This window comes from Podarcis raffonei, chromosome 13, assembly GCF_027172205.1.
Source record: "Podarcis raffonei isolate rPodRaf1 chromosome 13, rPodRaf1.pri, whole genome shotgun sequence".
Taxonomy (NCBI): Eukaryota; Metazoa; Chordata; class Lepidosauria; order Squamata; family Lacertidae; genus Podarcis; species Podarcis raffonei.
This window is the reverse complement of record NC_070614.1, coordinates 747231-766146: the sequence shown is the minus strand read 5'-3', so window position 1 is coordinate 766146 and position 18916 is coordinate 747231. Positions and strand designations below refer to the sequence as shown.

Genomic DNA, 18916 nt, shown 5'->3' with positions numbered 1-18916 from the left:
TGCAGACACCTTGACTTGTCCCCCTGGCCTGGTTCTCCCATGCGCCTCCTCTCTTCCCACAGTCTTCCCAGAGCGGCAGTTCCGGCCCACAGAACCTGACACGGCTTCAGAGCGACTCCAGTGGCAGTACCCAGGTGAGGTGTTCAGCCTGTTGGATCCTCGGGGGGGGGGGGGAGACTCCAAATTCTGAGCTGCTGTGCAAGCCTGAGACACAGCACTGTGTAATGGTTAGAGTGTTGGCTGAGGACCTGGGGAACCAAAGTTCAAATCTCCACTCAGCCACGCAGCTCACTGGGTGGCCTTGGCTGCCAGTCACTGCCTTCTCACAGCCTAGCCTACCTCACAGGGTTGTTGTGGGGATTAAAGGAGGATGGGGGAGAAGCACCGACACCAAATTGAGCTCCTTGGAGGAAAGGACAGGATAAAAATGTGATTGTATGTTTTTAATAGATTGTCTAGATAGATGGATCGTTTTAATTCTATTAATGCTACCTTGTTTTTTAATCACTGTTCCCCCCTTCATGTTTTTAGTTGTTCTTATTTTACCTGTAAGCTGGTATTTATGTGGTGCCTTTCAGGGCTAGGCAGCCCACTCAATTCACACACAAATTTCACAATAACGATCAAAATTTACATAACAAAAAATCAGCAGTGAAATGATAAAATAGGGTAGAAAAATAGTTGCAGCATTTTAAAATTGCACTTAAAAGCTTAGACCAGCCTTGAATGAATTGGATAAAAGCAGGTTTGAAAAGAGAGATCTTCAGAGCCAGTTCAGAAACCGTCAAAGGGGCCAAGTGCAGTTCCAAGGTGGGGGACCCACCACTGCAAAGGACCTGCCTCACTAGACTGGTACACCTTCCTGATGGGAACCTCTACAGCCAATCTTAAGAGCCAGGCAGCTTTGTGTGGGTGCTGGCAATCCGTGGAATAACCTGGCTCCAAGCAGTTTGTGGCTTTCAAGATGGCAGCCAGCACTTTGAATTGGGCTGGCAACCAATCTGGAATCTGAATTATATGCTGTGATCACTTGGCCAGAAAAAGCAACAGAGCATTTTGCACTGGCTGAGGCTCCTCGGTGGACTCAGCTATACAGCTGCAAATAAAACGTTTTAAATGTGTTGTAAAGTGCAATATACAAATGTGACTCTAGATGGCGACAGTGAGCTATGCAAAATTCAATGTATTTTTCAAAACTTTTAACAAAGCTTTTTCACAGCATTTTTTATACGTGTGTGGATTCCACCAATATCTTGAAAGGCAGCTCCATGCAGAGGCCATTGCAGTAGTCAAACAATCTGATCCATTCCTGTTCTCTTTTGGCCTCTCCTTCTTTGCCCAGGTGTTTGAGTCGGTCGATGAGGTAGAACAGCCCGAGGCAGATGCCAAACCTGAAGATGGCAAACGGCCCAAACTCTCCAACGGGATGATCCCAGACGGCGCCTCCTCCCCCGACCCTTGCTATCCCTCTTCCCAGAACTTTTTGGTCACCTCCCCATGCTCAGAGCAGATCTTCAGCACCAAGGACAGTATGGTGGAGACCGCAAAAGCCGCGGTGTGCCACTCTGCCCAGGCGAGCATGGCTGTCGGCCAGGGACCTCTCAGTGTGGACAAAGCCCTTGTGGGTGGCACACAAACAGGGGAAGGTTTGCAGGGCCAGGACAGCCTGGAGGAGCTCCCCACCACCAGCAGCTTAGAGGAGTTTATCCTCATGGGCAAGGAGCACCCTGATAAAGAGGGGGCATCTCTGTCTATAGTGGATGTGACAGGCAGCTGGCCAGACCACAGTGTGGGGCAGCAGAACTCCATGGGGAGTGAAGATGACCTCTCAGAAGAGCCAGAGATGGAGAGCCTGTACCCGCAGCTGGATTCACACTCCCTGGCTGTCACTGACTTGACCATTAGCGAAGTCTCGCCTGTCTCCTCGTCAGGGGTCACCTACTCTGTGAGTGTGTGTCAGGGTCCCTGGTCCCTGGTTCCTCCTGATCTTTGGGAACGGTATTTTGTTTTGCTTTAAAACCCAAAAGGAGCAAACATTTTAGGCAGGGTGAAATTTTTGCTTTGATTGCACTAGAGCATTTATCTATTCACTTGCTAACTGTTACTAACTACTACAGTGGTACCTCTGGTTATGTACTTAATTCGTTCCGGAGGTCCGTTCTTAACCTGAAACTAACCTGAAGCACCACTTTAGCTAATGGGGCCTCCCACTGCCACCACACCGCCGGAGCACGATTTCTGTTCTCATCCTGAAGCAAAGTTCTTAACCCGAGGTAATATTTCTGGGTTAGCGGAGTCTGTAACCTGAAGCGTATGTAACCTGAAGCGTATGTAACCCAAGCTACCACTGTACAGCTAATTTACTTGCTAGCTACTACTAATGTACTACAGCCTTGCCTTTCTGGCAGTGTTCTCAAGACAGTTTAGTTTTTTAAATGATGGCCCACAGTTGTTGGTGGTGTTAAAATTTCTATACTGCCCTTCTTCTGAGGATCACAGGATGGTTTACAATATTAAAAAAACCCAGTTTGTTTTGGGTTCCACACACCAAGCAGGCCACACGCTGGATTTGATTTTTGCTGTGGGTATAGATGTGATCATGTCCTCACTTGTGGAAGTGCCATGGTCTGAAAGCCAGGATTGACTCCCTCCTCCCTCCTGGGTGGCGAGCCTATTTGGGCTCACCCGTGAAGGCTGATGGATCCTGATGGATTTCGTCAAGCCTTGCGGGACCCTGCTTCCCCTGGCGGCTCACTAGATGAGCTTGTCAAGAACTGGAATAACCGGCTCTTGGCGGCCACCAATGAGATCACACCTAAGTGCCCTCTGCGACCCTGCCGAAACCGGGCCCCCTGGTTTACCGAGGAGCTCCGGGAAATGAAGCAGGACCTCAGACGGCTAGAGCGAGTATGGCGGTGTGCTCGCACCGGAGCCTCAAGAACATCTTATAGGACGTTTATGAAAGCCTATGAGATGGCAGTGAAAATGTAAAGAAGTTTTACTTCTCAGCTTCCATTGCTTCTGCTAGCTCTCGCCCAGCGCAACTTTTTAGAATAATTAGGTCTTTAACAACCCTAGAGGAACAGCCAAATTTAAATACGAATTTGACCCATAGCTGTGAGGCATTTGCGAGCTTTTTTGCGGAGAAAGTCTTGCTGCTCTGCCGTGACCTCCCTGCCAATTTGGATACAGTAACAGAACTGGAGGCCCCTCGACTCTCCTTGGGTCCAGTATTGGACCACTTCGATCGGATACTCCCTGCCAATGTAGACAGATTCCTCCGAGCTGGAAGGCCCACCACTTGCCCCCTTGACCCGTGCCCGTCTTGGCTGATTAGAGCATGTGCAGATGAGGTGTGGGCCCCCCTGGGTGAGATCATCAATCAGTCCCTTGGCACAGGGACTTTACCAGGGGAGTTGAAGGAAGCAGTGTTGCATCCGCTCTTAAAGAAAACATCCTTAGATCCTTTAGATCTATCCAATTACCACCTGGTTTCAAATCTTCCGTACCTGGGTAAGGTAACTGAGAGAGCGATTGCCAAACAGCTTGGTAGGTTTCTGGATGAAACATCGGCTTTGGATCCATTCCAGTCCGGCTTTCGCCCTGGTTACGGGACCGAGACGCCTTTGGTCGCCCTAACAGATGATCTCCGTAGACAGCTGGATCAAGGCGGGTCGGGACTGCTGATTCTTTTAGATCTGTCAGCAGCCTTCGACATGGTTGATCACGAACTTTTGTACCACTGCCTTGCCGACGTGGAGATTCAGGGCACAGTCCGACAATGGCTGCGCTCCTTTATCGCAGGTTGGGGACAGAGGATAGCACTAACGAGGGAGCTACCGTGGCACTCCTTGGTGTGTGGTGTGCCACAGGGTGCAATCCTTTCCCTGATACTTTTCAATATCTTTATGTGCCCCCTTGCCCAGATTGTCTGGTGCTTTGGGCTGGGTTGTCATCAATATGCTGATGACACCCAGCTTTATCTGTTGATGGACGGCCGCCCTGACTCGGCCCCAGACACACTGACCATATGCTTGGAAGCTGTGGCTGGATGGCTGCATGGGAGCCAGTTGAAGTTAAATCCTTCCAAGACAGAGGTCCTCTGTTTGGGTCAGGATGACATGGGGTTGGGGCGCCAACTCCCATCTCTTGCGGGGGCTCAATTACTGCCAGCGCCTTCTGTCAAGAGCTTGGGTGCAACATTCGATGTCTCCCTTTCCATGGAGGCGCAGGTTGCAGCCACAGCAAAGGTGGCATTTTTCCATCTTTGCTGTATTAAGCAGTTGGTCCCTTACCTTTCTTGCCCTGATCTGGCCACAGTGATCCATGCGATGATCACCTCCAGGGTTGATTATTGTAACTCGCTCTATGCGGGGCTGCCCTTGAAGCTGACCGAGAAACTCCAGCGGGTGCAGAATGCCGCGGCGAGGCTCCTTACAGGGTCCTTGCCGTGGGATCACATTCATCCAGTGCTTTACCAACTGCACTGGCTCCCGGTGGAGTATAGGGTCAGGTTTAAAGTGCTGGTTTTGACCTTTAAAGCCCTATGTGGCCTAGGACCCACATACCTACGGGACCGCCTCTCCTGGTATGCCCCGTGGAGGACCTTAAGGTCCACAAATGACAACACTTTGGAGGTCGCAAGGTGGTTAGATTGGTCTCAACTAGGGCCAGGGCCTTTTCAGTACTGGCCCCGACTTGGTGGAACGCTCTGTCACAAGAGACTAGGGCCCTGCGGGACTTGACATCTTTCCGCAGGGCCTGCAAGACAGAGCTGTTCTGCATGGCCTTTGGTTTGGACTTAGTCTGACCCTTATGTTTCCCTCCCCTTATGGTTTTGATCTATGGGCTACTATTAAAATGAGGCTGCATTTTAAATTGTATTTTAACCTGTATTTTAAATTGGTTGGTTTTTTCCTTCCCCGACGTTTTTATTGTGATTTTAGTGGTGTTAGCTGCCCTGAACCCATCTCTGGCTGGGGAGGGCGGGGTATAAATAAAAAATTATTATTATTAAAAAATATCATAGTAACAAAGTCAATACCCCCCAGTTTTAAGGCCAGAGATTATGGGATAGATTGAGAGGAAGTAATCATATTTTAGTCCCATTGACATCAATGGGGTGTTAAAATTGATTTACCAATGCCAGGATATCTGTGTTATCAACAGCTCAGTTTTGAGTTTGTGTGAATAGTTTTGTAAATAACAAAACTATCACCACATGTACTTTTCTACATTTCATTCCTTTATTGCCCCATTTGAGGCAGGACTGGCCCACCTGTGAGGCAAGGTGAAGCAACTGCCTCGGGCAGCAGGATCCACCTGTCATTTTGCTGTGATCCCTGCACTGCAGGGCGTTGCACCAGATAGCCCTCTGGGTCCCTTCTAACTCTGCAATTCTATGACTTTTAAAACCAGCTGTTAAGTTTGTGGCATGGACAGGCCCTTGCATGTACCTTAGCAGAAGTTGTGCTGAAAGTTAACTGGGATGTGTTTCCTTGCCCTTTCTGCTTTTGCAGCCAGAGCTGCTTGACATGTACACTGTGAACCTGCACCGCATTGAGAAGGATGTCCAGAGGTGTGACCGGAACTACTGGTATTTCTCACCAGCCAACCTGGAGAAGCTGCGTAACATCATGTGCAGGTAGCTGCCCAGTGGGATGGGGGCGGGAACTGGCTGTGTCGTTCCTTGCAGGCGACTCTGTCACTCTTTGGGCCAGGAACCGTGGGAGCAGAGGATGCTTGGCGCAAGGAGCAGCCCATGTACTGACCACAGAGGGCCCTTTGCAGGCTGAGCGAAGGCTGGAACCCTGGCCCTTCCCGTAAAAATAAAGTGAGATTCCAGTCCTCATAATTCAGAATAAAGGATCTCCCTTATACCACGTCAGGCCATTGGCACACCCAGCTCAGTACTGGTTATAGGAAGCTGGTTATCCCACAGACCCAATGAAGCCTCAGCTTATTAAACAGAGGATTTGCCACTTATTGATTTATTAAGCTAGCATTTTTAGAGGGGAACCAACCACCCCCAAAGGCTATTTGGGGCTTTGAGATGATGCATTTCTGCATTGCAGCAGCCCCCCCCCCCCCAATCTTAGAAGAGGCATTCTGCATTCCCTGTCTTGCTGGTGCCTCTTCTAAGACAGCACATGCCATCTTAAAAAAAAAAATCTGGGTGGTTTAATCAATGACACCATTTTCGTTGATCAAATTGCTTTTGTTTGTTTAAAATTATTTATTGATTAATTGGTTTAATCAGCTGTGGGTTTATTACCTATGGTTTAATTAGCAGTGATCCCTGCATTGCAAGCACTTGGACTAGATGACCCTTGGGTCTCTTCCAGCTCTATGATTGTATGGTCAAATGTTGCAATCCTCCTATCCGAAAGCAAAATGAACTGGCAGCTGAAATATAGGTCTGCAGACATGCATGGTTTATGGGAGGGACACAGGTTTGGGATGTTTCCACACAGATTCTGCTCCTTTTTTCTGCTGGGTCTGCTGCTGACCCCTTGAAACCAGGGCCTTGGCAGCTGCTTTGCAGGACCTCTGTCACCTCACCCAGCCTCCTGTCTCTCTGCAGCTACGTCTGGCACCACATTGACATTGGCTATGTCCAGGGGATGTGTGACTTGCTGGCTCCTTTGCTTGTGATTCTGGATGATGGTGAGTTCTCTCTATTTGCCACTATGCCAGCCTTAACAGTCTGGGGAATTCTGGCTCTGATGGATCCCCTCGCTGGACTATTCATTTATTGGTTCATTTATAACATTTTTGCCCTGACTCTATGGTGCAAAAGCACCATTCATGATAGTTTACAGACAGAATGGACTACCTGGGGAGGTGATGGGCTCTCCTTTGTTGGAGGTTTTTAAACACAGATGGCCTCTGTCAGGGACTCTTTAGCTATGATTCCTGCATTCCTTGGGGTCACTTCTGACTCTACAGTTCTGTGATTCTATGAAATTATAATTTCATAAAAAGACCCAATGGAATAAGTCCACCAACCAAGGAAACAGGATCAGCAAATGTAAAAACACGATCAGCCATGTCCAGTGAAAGCCTGCTTGAATGAAATGGCTCTGAGCAACTGATGTGGGCTTCTCATAGGCATCTGCTTGTTCACTGTGAGAACAGAATGGTGGACTGGATGGGCCTGTTGGTCTGATCCAACTCTTCATGTGCAGGAGGGGGCCAAGTGCACTTCCCAAGGCAAGGTGCTCTGTAGGTACAGCCGCTGTGAAAAGACTCCCCCACTCTCTCATCCCACTCAGATGTGCTTCCATTGTGGGTGGGAGATTGTAGAATTTGGGCCTCACCCTCTTGCACCTCTCCAAATCCAGATGAGACAGGCTTGCCCACTCATGTTTCACAGCTTGAAGCAGGGACATGTCTGGTGTTTAAAAAAACAAATTCAGAGCCAGCTCCATGGCACATGGGAGGTAGCTGGAACATCAGGATGCAGAAAGCTCTGATGTGTGCTGATCCCCAAAGATGCACATGACTGTCAGACCAATGTGAACAGCCTAATTGGTGTGGCTTCCAGGCCATGGCTGGAATGTGGGGCTGCAGTTGGAGGAGGAGTATCCTGCACAGGAGAAGAAGTAGCACTTCTGTGATTTTCCCCAAGCCAGGATGTGTAAAACTGTCACCTGGACACCTTTGGCAGCCAACACACAGAGAGCTCCTGGTTGTGTCCTTGGGTGGCCTGGGTCCTCTTCCTTCTGGGCAAAAGCAGGTGAGATCCAGGTCTACAGGGCACTGATTCCCCCGTTCTCTCTCTCTCACCCCCCCGCCCCACCCTTGTTCAGAGGCCATTGCCTTCAGTTGTTTCACAGAGCTTATGAAGCGGATGAACCAGAACTTCCCCCATGGAGGCGCCATGGACACCCACTTTGCCAACATGAGATCCCTCATCCAGGTAAAGAACAGGAACTCTTCCAGTTCACCCTTTCCATGGAGTGTTCACCATGATCTGCTTGTCAGAGGCTTATGCAGAGGTTAGATCAGTGGTTCCCAAATTAGGAGGCAACCTCCCACCCATCTGGCTAGGTAATCCCCCACTAACAAAGCCGCCATCTTATCTGGATTGAGCTTCAGTTTGTTGACTCTCATCCAGTCCATGACTGAGGCAAGACACTGGTCCAGCACTTCCACTGCCTCACCTGCAGATGTAATGGAGAAGTAGAGTTGTGTGTCATCAGCATACTCCATAACGCCGGAAAACCCAACTCAGTAGTTTCACCTTCCCGTTAGTCATTCATTTACCCCACACTTTCCAGTGCATTTCCACACAGCTTTCTAAACCAGAAAATTCCATAACATGAAATTGTTGGGCCACGCTGACAGCTCATTTTCTGACTTCTACAGTGTCGCACTGTACACTTCTACAGTGTCTTTGGATAGACACTTCTTCACAGTCTCTCCATTGCTTTCTGTTGTTTGCTTCCTGCATCCACATGAGCCCTACTGTTATTTTTAGATTGTCCATCCACCGCACAGGTGGTCTTCTGAAATTGTATGGCCTCTGTTTTTGCTTTATTCCATTTTCCTGAGCCATCTCTTGCCACATGTCCAGTGCATGTGCATTTTAACTGCAACATTTCCTCCCATATCCATAAATTTGGATCTTTGCTGTATCCTATTTTTAGTTTTTCTGGCTTTTAAAAATATTCCTAACTTTGCACATTCCATGGCATGTTGAACACTTTCAAATCCAAGGAAATATTTTCATTTTTCACTATGAAGCTCTTCTTAGTCTACTTTAATTATGCAAATCTCAATTTGCACTGGAATCCCACCCTTGGTTACCGTTTGGGGTGATAAGCTCCTTGGTTTTTGCCTTGGGGCCTTAAGGAGGGGTGCCATTCCCTCCACATACACACCCCTGGAAAGAACCCAGTGCCTTTAATCAGTAGAAATTCAGTTGCCGAAAGCTCCTCTCAGAGCCACATTCTGCCTGCTGTTAGGCACAATACCTGTGCAAGGAAAAGAAAGGGTGGCAGTGTTGCTTAGGTTCTCTGCTTGATACTTCCATGTCCTGTGAAGCTCTTTGAAAAGAGGTCAAGGGAGTATTGAGCACCTTGCTGCATGTAGGATGTGGGGGTTTTGTGGCGGGGGAGGGACAAATGTGGTTTTCTTGCAGAAACAAGATCCTGAAGCTTTTGCTTTTCTGGTAGATTTTAGACTCTGAGCTGTTTGAGCTGATGCATCAAAATGGCGATTACACGCATTTTTACTTCTGCTACCGCTGGTTTCTCCTGGATTTTAAGCGAGGTGCGTTGAGGGTATGGGGTCTGCATCTGCATTTTGACTTAAACACATCTTTTAACACTAGCTGGAGCATCATGAGTTGCCCTGATAGCATCCTGAGGACAGGAGTTGGGAGAAGGTAAAATATAATTGCCCTTCTTTGTCCCTCCCCCCAATTTTTTTCCTGGTGTCCTCTTTGATGTTTGCTGCACAACGCTGTTTGCTGCAGAGAATTCTGGGATGGGGGTCACTTCTGCATTTTAGGGTTGCCATATTTTAAAGAGCAAAAAAGAGGACACATTTGCTGACTTCTACTTTTAACTATGGATCATTATGATGACTCTCATTTTACATACCCATGAAAAAGAGGACGTGCCCTGGAAAAAGAGGGCATATGACAACCCTAGCTTTGGTCGCTTCAGATGGCTTCAATGACTGTTCTTTTTTTGTTCCTGTTTTCTAACAGAGCTAGTTTACAATGATGTCTTCTCTGTCTGGGAAACGATCTGGGCAGCAGCACAGATCTCCTCGTCTCATTATGTCCTCTTCATTGCTCTTGCCTTGGTGGAGGTTTATCGGGACATCATCCTGGAGAACAACATGGACTTCACGGATATCATCAAGTTCTTCAACGGTACAGATTGTAATGGGCTGGGGCTGAAGTTGAGGACACTTTTCTGTCCCAAATGACAGCACTGCAAAATCTGTGCCCCTCAGGAATAGGCACCAAGCCAGCCTCCAGGAGTCCTGAGCCAGGGACTTTGAGGTTGAGCTGCCTTCTGACCTCTGTGCAGGCAGAGAGAAATGTTGGCTTGTTCTCTGCTGCACTGCAGTACCACCACCAAAGCAGTCCAAAAGGTACTCTTTAGGGATCCATTGGTGCCTGGAGGGACTCACCGGATTCCATCGAGCTGTAGACTTTGGCCTTAGTCTGAGCAATCTTTCACTTACATGCAGACTGAGCTACAGTGGTACCTCGGGTTAAGTACTTAATTCGTTCCAGAGGTCCGTACTTAACCTGAAACTGTTCTTAACCTGAAGCACCACTTTAGCTAATGGGGCCTACTGCTGCCGCCGCGCCGCCAGAGCCTGATTTCTGTTCTCATCCTGAAGCAAAGTTCTTAACCTGAAGCACTATTTCTGGGTTAGCGGAGTCTGTAACCTGAAGCGTATGTAACCCGAGGTACCACTGTATTTGACTTCTTGCTGAGCTCTTTTTTTGCACCATCTTCTTGCTTTCCTGCCCAACTGATATGCGTGTGTCTTGTGCATGTCCTCTGTATCTTGCACATGACATACAGATCCTTTTTTTTAACTAGAGATGCTGGGGATGGGACTTGCGGTGTGCTGAGCATGGCCTCTCCCACATAGTTGTGGTCCCTTCCCAAAGGTGTCCCTGCAGGATGCCTGAGTGTGGGGATAGAGGCAAGGGCAGAGACCTCACCTTGTTTTCTTTGAACCTACCCTCTCTTCTTCCTCCGTTTGACCCTTCCTTCCTTCCATTCCAGAAATGGCAGAGCGGCACAACACTCAACAGGTCCTGAAGCTGGCGCGGGACCTTGTCTACAAAGTCCAGACACTCATTGAGAACAAGTGATTTGAGAGAACATCTGTCCTGGAGGAGGAAGGGAGACTGAAGCAACCCTTGTGTACATTTGGAGGCTGGACTAGCGCATAAGGCAGAGAGCTAGAGAGGGAGCATGCCTCTCCCCATGAACTTGAGCCAGTCCCTGGAGAGGCAGTCTCCCAGCCAGTCATTCCACGGTTTGCATGGGCTGGGTGTTTTCAGCCACTGCCTGCTGGCTCTTCTGTTTCCGTGATGACAATTAACCAAAGAACTCACAAGCTCTGCCTCCTTTCTCATTCAGGTAGGATGGAGCTTGACTGGCACAAACCTTGCCTTGAGGACAGAGGTCAGTCGTTAGGTGGGTGGAAAGGGTGTGGCTGTTTATTGGGATGTCTGGTTTTATTACCTTCTGTTCCTGTTTGGAAAGGTCAAGGTGACAGCCTTGAAAAGGGGTGGCTGGGATCTGTCATTGATTTCCCTCCCTCCCTTAAGATCTTCCTTCAGAGAGAATATTTTAAACAGCCAGCATTTTTTCTTCCCCTATCACCTCCAAAATGTGCAGGTCGGGATCTAACTCTTGGCCCTTTAATCAAAAGGTGAGGCTTTGCCGAGGTCATCCTTTTATGGGGAAGCTTTCCCACCTTCTGAAGGGTGCCAGTTGAGGCCATCTCTGCCACTGAGGTTTGTCTGTTCTCTTCCTGATTTTCCTGAAATTTTCTGCAGTGCCCCAGATCGCTGTCACCATATTTCATTAGGAAACCGTATAGCAGACTGAGGCCAGGCTGGCCTGTTCCATCCTGCTCTGTGGGGATGCTTGCCATTCTTTGCCCTTGACCAGGGCCTGAAAAAAAAACATGTTCTCCAACCCAGCACATTTTTTTGCTGGACTGAGGACTTAAGCATCCTGCTTTTCTATCATGAGGTTGCAAAGCCATCATGTATGTCCAGGGCCTTGATGGCATCTCATTGAAATTTCTCTCTCGCTTCTCTCTTTCTGCCCTAGATGGCTCCTTGTGTTTCAAAGCAGAAAGCACCCGATGGTTGCTCTGGTCCATCCTCAGGAGTTTCCTCTCTTCAACACTGAACCTTGGAGGTTGGGCTCGGCCTATTAACACACACACACACACACACACACACACACACACACACACACACACACTTTGCACCTCTCCTTCACATTGTCCTTCTGAATGATGTGATAGTACAGGATACTTCTTGGAGAAAGTCTATAAACACTTACTACAGGAGGTAAGCCATCCTTCCCCAACCTACTGCCCTCCAGATGGTGTTGAGCTCCAACTTCCAATATCCTCCGTCTGCCTGGCCAATGGTCAAGGATGATGGGAGTTGTAGTCCAACACCACTTGGTGAGCCCCATGTTGGGAAAGGCTGATGGAAACGGCAGTCCATGGAGCTGATCCTGTGACTCCTCTGAAGTTCTGCCTTTGTGTTGTCTCTGGTCAGCACCAGATTAACCAGTCTTCTTAGCACTCTAGTGTGAAGTAACATTGAGGACAAATATTTGAATTGGTCTGTGTTAAAAATTCAGGTGTTCTTTTTAAAAGTGAAGGAGAAAGAAGCAGAATGAAATTAAATGGGTTTCCTGATTTTAAAAAATCTCCTGAAAAGATTGCCATCATGGCTAAGTGAGTGCCTATATTTTGTTTGGTTGTTGTTGTCATGAAAAGGCCTTCCTCGTAGCCAGTAAATGCTCAGCCATAGTTGCTTCTCCCTCTCACTCCAGAGGACTAGTCTCTTAAACAGTGCTGCAAAATCCATCCCACCCACCCTGCTGGGTCTCTGTGCTGGCTACTCGTACTTCCATGCTAAGCCCTTCCTATTCTTCTTTCAGGAGAGAGTGGTCAAAGAGCACCGCTTCCAAAGTGAGTAACCCTTAATGACCTCCATCCTTAAATTGGGAGCGGGGGTTCAGTCCTTGGCAGCTGCACTTCAAAGCAGGGAGCTCTGTCTCAACAGTACACTCAAACTGGTTTAACTGTCCCGGCTTCCCTATGCAAAGCCCTGGGGATTTGAGTTTGGAGAGGGAGCTGCTGACCTCACCCAAGCCCATTAATTTTGCCCTTCCCATTTGGCTCCCAGGCTGTAAGTCCCAGGCTTCCATCACTGGCTGTGCAAGGAGGCCATGCCAAGTGGACCAGTAGTGCAAACTGGATTCCTTGCCCCAAAAAAGTTCAGCTTGGACTTCCCATGGCCTTTGGTGGCTGGTTGGACTTCCACAAAGTGGTAGGGCACTCCATTTTTCTGGCAAGTGTTAAAGAATCAGGCACCGCCCTCCAAAGCAGACATAGGCACATCCCAGGCTCAGCCAGATACTAAAGCACAAGAGAATCGTGCCCCTGGGCAGTGGTGCCAAGTGGGCTTTTGCCCTTTTGTCCCCATAAGGAAGGGGAGCAGTTACAAAACAAGTTACTTCCTCCTGTTCTGGAGCTGATCTGCCTTACTACTTCTACCCCCAGAGCTTTTTCTGGGAGATGGCAGGGCAATGTGGTATTTTAAGGATAAAGTTTGGGACTGAAGGATCCATGCAGTCCATGGGGTGGGTGGGTGTACGTACATGTTGCTTGTGCTGGGCTTTTTGACTGTGGATGCTAGTGTTTCCACCCTCCTTTCTTAAAAGCACAAACTTGATCTAGTGACCTGTTTCTGAAAGATAAAGCTTTCCACTTTGGAAAACTCCAAACGAGAGAATTAAGCAGGCTGACTAGCCCTTTTCTGACAGGGCAGTGTCCTTGCCAAGCAAATTGTGAGGAGGCAGCTGCCCTGGAGGTGGCAGCGAGAAATGGTATGTTGCAGTGGAAAGAGCATGGGACCTTGACTTGCTTTGAATTTTCGCTCACCCTTGAAGCTGCTGGTTGGTCACTTCCTGCCCATCCAGCCTACTTCACAGAGTGACCATGAGGACAACATGGTCCATCTTCTCCCCTTTATTGGAGGAAGGGTGAGATGCAGTGCGTAGGCTGCATCTGCAGGGGATTTTTGATGTTGTCTTTGTTTTTGACACTATGAGAAGCTGTATCTAAATTTTGAGAAGTAGTTTCTAGTATATAACTTTGAAATTGTTAGCACAAGGGTTTTCCACTCCCATATCACACTCTTGTTTTCAGAGCAATGCTACATCACCATGAACTCATTGCACTCACCCCTTGGGGTGACCTTTTAGTTTTTCTGAAATCCCTTTAAAAAATGGTTTTGTTTTAAAAGCTAGCTGAATAATCAAGCACTTTCTGCCTATGCTATCAGAGAGAGCATATTTTGGCCATTTGATAGCAGTCTTGCTTTGTGTGTGTGTGTGTGTGTGTGTGCGCGCGCATGTGTTTTAAGGGGAGCACTTTTAAATGCAAAGAAAATGTTATTTATTTACAGGTCTTTATTGATTCTCTCTGTGCGTCCTGAACTCTGTGTGTGTGAAGCATTATGCAAACAAATAACATTCTTTTCTCAATGTCGCCAAACATATCTTTTAAATGTTGATCAGGAAATTGTTTGTGTGTGTGTGTCTATATCTATATATTATAAAGATACAAATATTATATGTACAGTATAGAAAATGTATATGTGAGTTAGGCAGGGCACTAAGAAATTATTGCTTTTAAGAAAAGCGTTTTGCTGCTCCTCAGATGCCAAAATTATTTGAGTGTATTGGGAGTAGTAGTGGAGGTTTGTTGCTGTTCTGTTGCACGTCAGAGGATAAAGGCAGATAATAGTTTGCAAGAAAAAGTGGCTTCATTTCCTATGGGGTGTAAAGTGATATGTCTCTCTCATCCCATCACCTTGCCAAAGAGACTTGGCAGGTTTCTGAATCCCTATGAAAACCTTCCAGATTTTGTTGACCAGAGGTGAGTGTGCATGCCACAAGCATTGATTCCCGTTTTCACATTACCTAAAAAAAGAAAAGAAGTCTAATTTTGAAATTACAACACTTGGGGCTAGCGTGCATGTCAAAAAATTCATGCACAGAATGCCATGTCTGTCAATGAGAAACTGCCATGGATCCGGATTGATTTGGTGGGGCAGAGGCTGGATGTGCTCTTAACTTGTGCATGAACCTGCCCTTTGAGTAGAAATGCTATCATGGGCAGCCTTTGGAATCTCTGGCTGGAGGACTTTTACATCCTTGAAAAAGACGGCCCATCTTATCTATACACATTACGACATCAGGTGAAGCCTTGGGCAGGGGAGAATAAAACCAGCTGTTACTCTTTGCAATCCTCTAAAAGAATGTTAAGCTAACACAGCGGGGGGGGGGCTATGGGGGGACACACACCCCAGAAGCTGCTGCACCTCCAACTGCCGTCACCCCTGACATCAGCTGGTCATCCCTGATGTGAGATGGGAGTCCACAACTTTTGTATAACACCCCCCCACACACACATTATTCTCTTTCAGCTGCAGCGGAATTAATTTGACAGCCCACATTTAAACACTTGACTCTAGTTTTCTGGTCATTCTTAAGATGAAGAGATTTCTATTATTTCAACGGTGGCCAAACACAGTATCAGGCAGTCATTCCACTAGAACTTTTTGTTTCTTATTACAATCGTGGTTGAGAATGTGAACCTGTTAGAATATATAAAAAAATTGTCTAGTAGCACCTTAAGGTAAAGGTAAAGGGACCCCTGACCATTAGGTCCAGTCGTGGCCAACTCTGGGGTTGCAGCGCTCATCTTGCTTTATTGGCCGAGGGAGCTGGCGTACAGTTTCTGGGTCATGTGGCCAGCATGACTAAGCCGCTTCTGGCAAACCAGAGCAGCGCACGGAAATGCCATTTACCTTCCTGCTGGAGCGGTACCTATTTATCTACTTGCACTTTGACGTGCTTTCGAACTGCTAGGTTGGCAGGAGCAGAACGGTCGGCAGTTCGAATACCCGTGACCGGGTGAGCTCCCGTTGCTCGGTCCCTGCTCCTGTACCCACCACAGCACCACCCGCATCCCTTATATAGATAAGTAGAGGGTTTTAAAGGAGGATTGGACAAATTCATGGAGAATAAGGCTATCAATGGTGTTTGCATAGTTCCTATATGCCCCTCCTTTTCAACTGGGACTGAAGTAGCAGCTGGAAATTTTGGTGATAATTGCCACAGATATGTTTTTTTAAAGGTTTCAATTGCTGCTATTTTGGTGTTTGAAAAAGCACACACTCCTTCCATTGCAACACCGTTTCTGCTTTTTCCTACGTTGGACCCAAGCTGACTTTGATACCTGTTCTGTTGTGTGTAGTAAATACCCTTGCCATTGAACACCAAGTGTTCTTGTGTTCTCCTCTGACTAGTGTACAGTGCTGGAAGAAGCAAGTTTAGCAACAGGCTGACTGTGGAATATTCAAGTGGCATATTTGGAAATAACTGTTCCAGCCAGCTCTTTTTTAGTGTGCGTGTGTTTGTTTTCCAATGTCAGCTCTATCTGAAGACCTTAAAGCAAACATAGGGAACCTGTGGCTCTCCAGACATTGCTGGACTCCCATCTCTCATCTGCAGTCAGCAGGGCCAATGATATGGGATGATGACAGGAGTTGTAGTCCAGCAACATCTGGAAGGCTGCAGGTGTCCCATCCGTGCCTTAAGGGAATGCAAAGTTCAAAGCAGAGAAAATGTATTGCTGTGCTTTCATTTAGGGGTGCCTCTTTTCTGCTGCATGTCTGGATTCTGGCCCCAATCCAAAGTTGTTGACACCCTCTGATGTGCACACACACACCAAGGTTGCAGGTTCGATCCCTGTACAGGACAGCTGCGTATTCCTGCATTGAAGGGGGTTGGACTAGATGACTCTCAGGGTCCCTTCCAACTCTACAATTCTATGATCTCCTCCTGCAAATGGTGGGGTAGTGATGGAGAAATCCCCATTCATTTCAGCAGGGCGGGCTATCATACACAAGGAAGTATGCCAGAACAAAGATGAGAAGCACTTGTGAATTGGAGCTGTGAGATTTGTGTGCATCTAAATCAGCCTTCGCCAACCTGGTACACTCCGAGTGTTATAGATCAGTGTTTTGCAACCTTGAGCCCTGAGATGTTGTTGGACAACAACTCCCATCATCCCCAGCCAACTTAACCCAAGGCCAAGAATGATGGGAGATGTAGTCCAGCAACATCTGAGGACCCAGGGTTGAAGGGCACTTTTTTTTTAAGACTACAGTTCTTATAAGACCAAGCCCATGTGGCCTTCCTTCCATCAGCCCCATCATCATGCAGCTGTGCTGGGAGTAGGGGCTGATGGAAGCTGGAGCCCCACAACATCTGGAGGGTCCCTGGTTGGTCTACAGCAGGGGTCAGCAAACTTTTTCAGCAGGGGGCTGGTCCACTGTCCCTCAGACCTTGTGGGGGACTGGACTATATTTTGAAGAGAGAAAAAATGAACGAATTCCTATGCCCACAAATAACCCAGAGATGCATTTTAAATAAAAGCACACATTCTACTCATGTAAAAACATGCTGATTCCTGGACTGTCCACGGGCCGGATTTAGAAGGCGATTGGGCCAGATCTGGCCCCCGGGCCTTAGTTTGCCTACCCATGGTCTACAGCTTCTCCATGTGAATTAGCAATTGTTGGTGTGTGGGCAACTGTGTCCTAATCACCAGAGCTGCTTTTTGTTTTAACCAGGGTGGGGTGCATAGCTGTCAACTTTCAGATTTGAAAATAAGGGATCAGCAGGCTCACCTGTCCCGGAGACAGTCTATGGGATATCTAACAATCTGGGATAGCAGCGGGAAACGGCACTGAAATAAGGGAATTTCCTGCCAAAAAAAGGGAAGGTTGACAGCTATGGTGGGGTGGGGCTAGGGTCTCCATCTTGGCCAAAAGAGACACACCCAAAGCTGGAAGCTTAGTGGGAGTTCTGGTTGGAAAGGTGGTGTCGCTCTCTCTCTCTCTCTGTGTGTGTGTCTGTCTGTGTCAAGCAACCCAGGAAGGTTCTTCAGGTACCTTTTTTGGAGCAAGAAAACATGAGCTCTGAATGTATCCTGTTGAGTGATTGCTGCCTGACACAACTTGCTGCTGCTGCTGCTGCTGCTTTGTGTGTGTGTGTCAGCGGGCTCCTTTGGGCTACTCTGGTATCACTCCTTATGAGGTGCCCTGCTGTTGCTTTCATAGTTAATGTTTGACAATAAAAGTGCTGCTTTTTGCCTGTTTGCATTCCGCTCTGTGGCATAATCTTGGTTATTTTTTAAAAATTCTGCTTTGATATTTTGTTAACCAATGTTAATTGTAACTTATTTCTGTGGGGCCAGAAAGACAAAAGAAAGTTATATATTCTCTATGGTTCTATGTATTTTCAAATCAATAATTAAACAAACAAACAAACAAAATATGGCTGTTATATGTAACAGTTCTGGTGTTGGGATTGGGACAGATTCTGAGTTATGTCTCTCTAGCCTGGTTTGCATATAACACTCAGCCCTGCTTGTTACGGTTTATTAACCACAAACAAATGACACCCATAAGCCGCAGTTTTTGACTTATAAACCCTGCCTTATTTTAAGCATGGCTTCTTGTATTATCATTAGAGGGTGAATAAGAGCTATTCCTTGCTGTCATAAGAGGGTGGAGTGAATGAGATTGTACTGCTCATAATGCAAACAGCTTCTGCAGTCTCTACGTCAGCCCATTTGAAATGGAAGTTAGTTCCCCATTCAGCAGGCACTAACTTCTCACATTGTAAAGTATACTGGGCACTCTGAAGGACACAGGACAATATACTCATTCTGGTGGGGTGCTCTTCTATTCTAGAGCAGCCAAATAGGGTCAGGCCTTGGGCAACAGCTCTTTCAGGTCTTGGGCTTTCCAGCCCTGCTAACCCAGCATCTTTCTACTTGGAGTTGAACTTGGAACCTGCATCCGAGGCTCATGTGTCCCCACAGGACTTTCTGCACTCTCCTACCACCTCTGCTCTTAGAGGGTTGTGTCCCCCGCTCCCCATTAATGTAGAATAATGATGAAGATGCACATACAGTTTCCGGCTGTCCACCCACCCTTAAGGTTGCCAGGTCAGGAACATCCCAGACTCTGAAATTTCAACTTATCTGCTCCTTATAACCAGCCCTGAGCAACAGTCTGGCTGCAGCTCTTTGAGCCAGTTGA

General features: G+C 47.5%; 1 protein-coding gene across 10 annotated transcripts in view; it reads left to right on the top strand.

The window, feature by feature from the left end:
• SGSM1 (small G protein signaling modulator 1) overlaps positions 1-18144 on the top strand; it is an 82611-nt gene extending 64467 nt beyond the window's left edge. For 6 of the 10 annotated variants that reach the window (XM_053363247.1, XM_053363251.1, XM_053363249.1 and 3 more), the window contains 8 exons: positions 63-134; positions 1343-1945; positions 5520-5644; positions 6584-6666; positions 7812-7921; positions 9180-9276; positions 9719-9886; positions 10761-18144. In XM_053363247.1, the coding sequence (XP_053219222.1) occupies positions 63-134; positions 1343-1945; positions 5520-5644; positions 6584-6666; positions 7812-7921; positions 9180-9276; positions 9719-9886; positions 10761-10849 (1347 nt within the window). In that variant the 3' untranslated portion in view covers positions 10850-18144. Of the gene's footprint in view, positions 1-62; positions 135-1342; positions 1946-5519; positions 5645-6583; positions 6667-7811; positions 7922-9179; positions 9277-9718; positions 9887-10760 lie in introns of those variants that run through there. The other 4 variants (XM_053363250.1, XM_053363248.1, XM_053363244.1 and 1 more) reach the window with 3 other exon arrangements.
• The last annotated feature ends 772 nt before the right edge of the window (positions 18145-18916 follow it).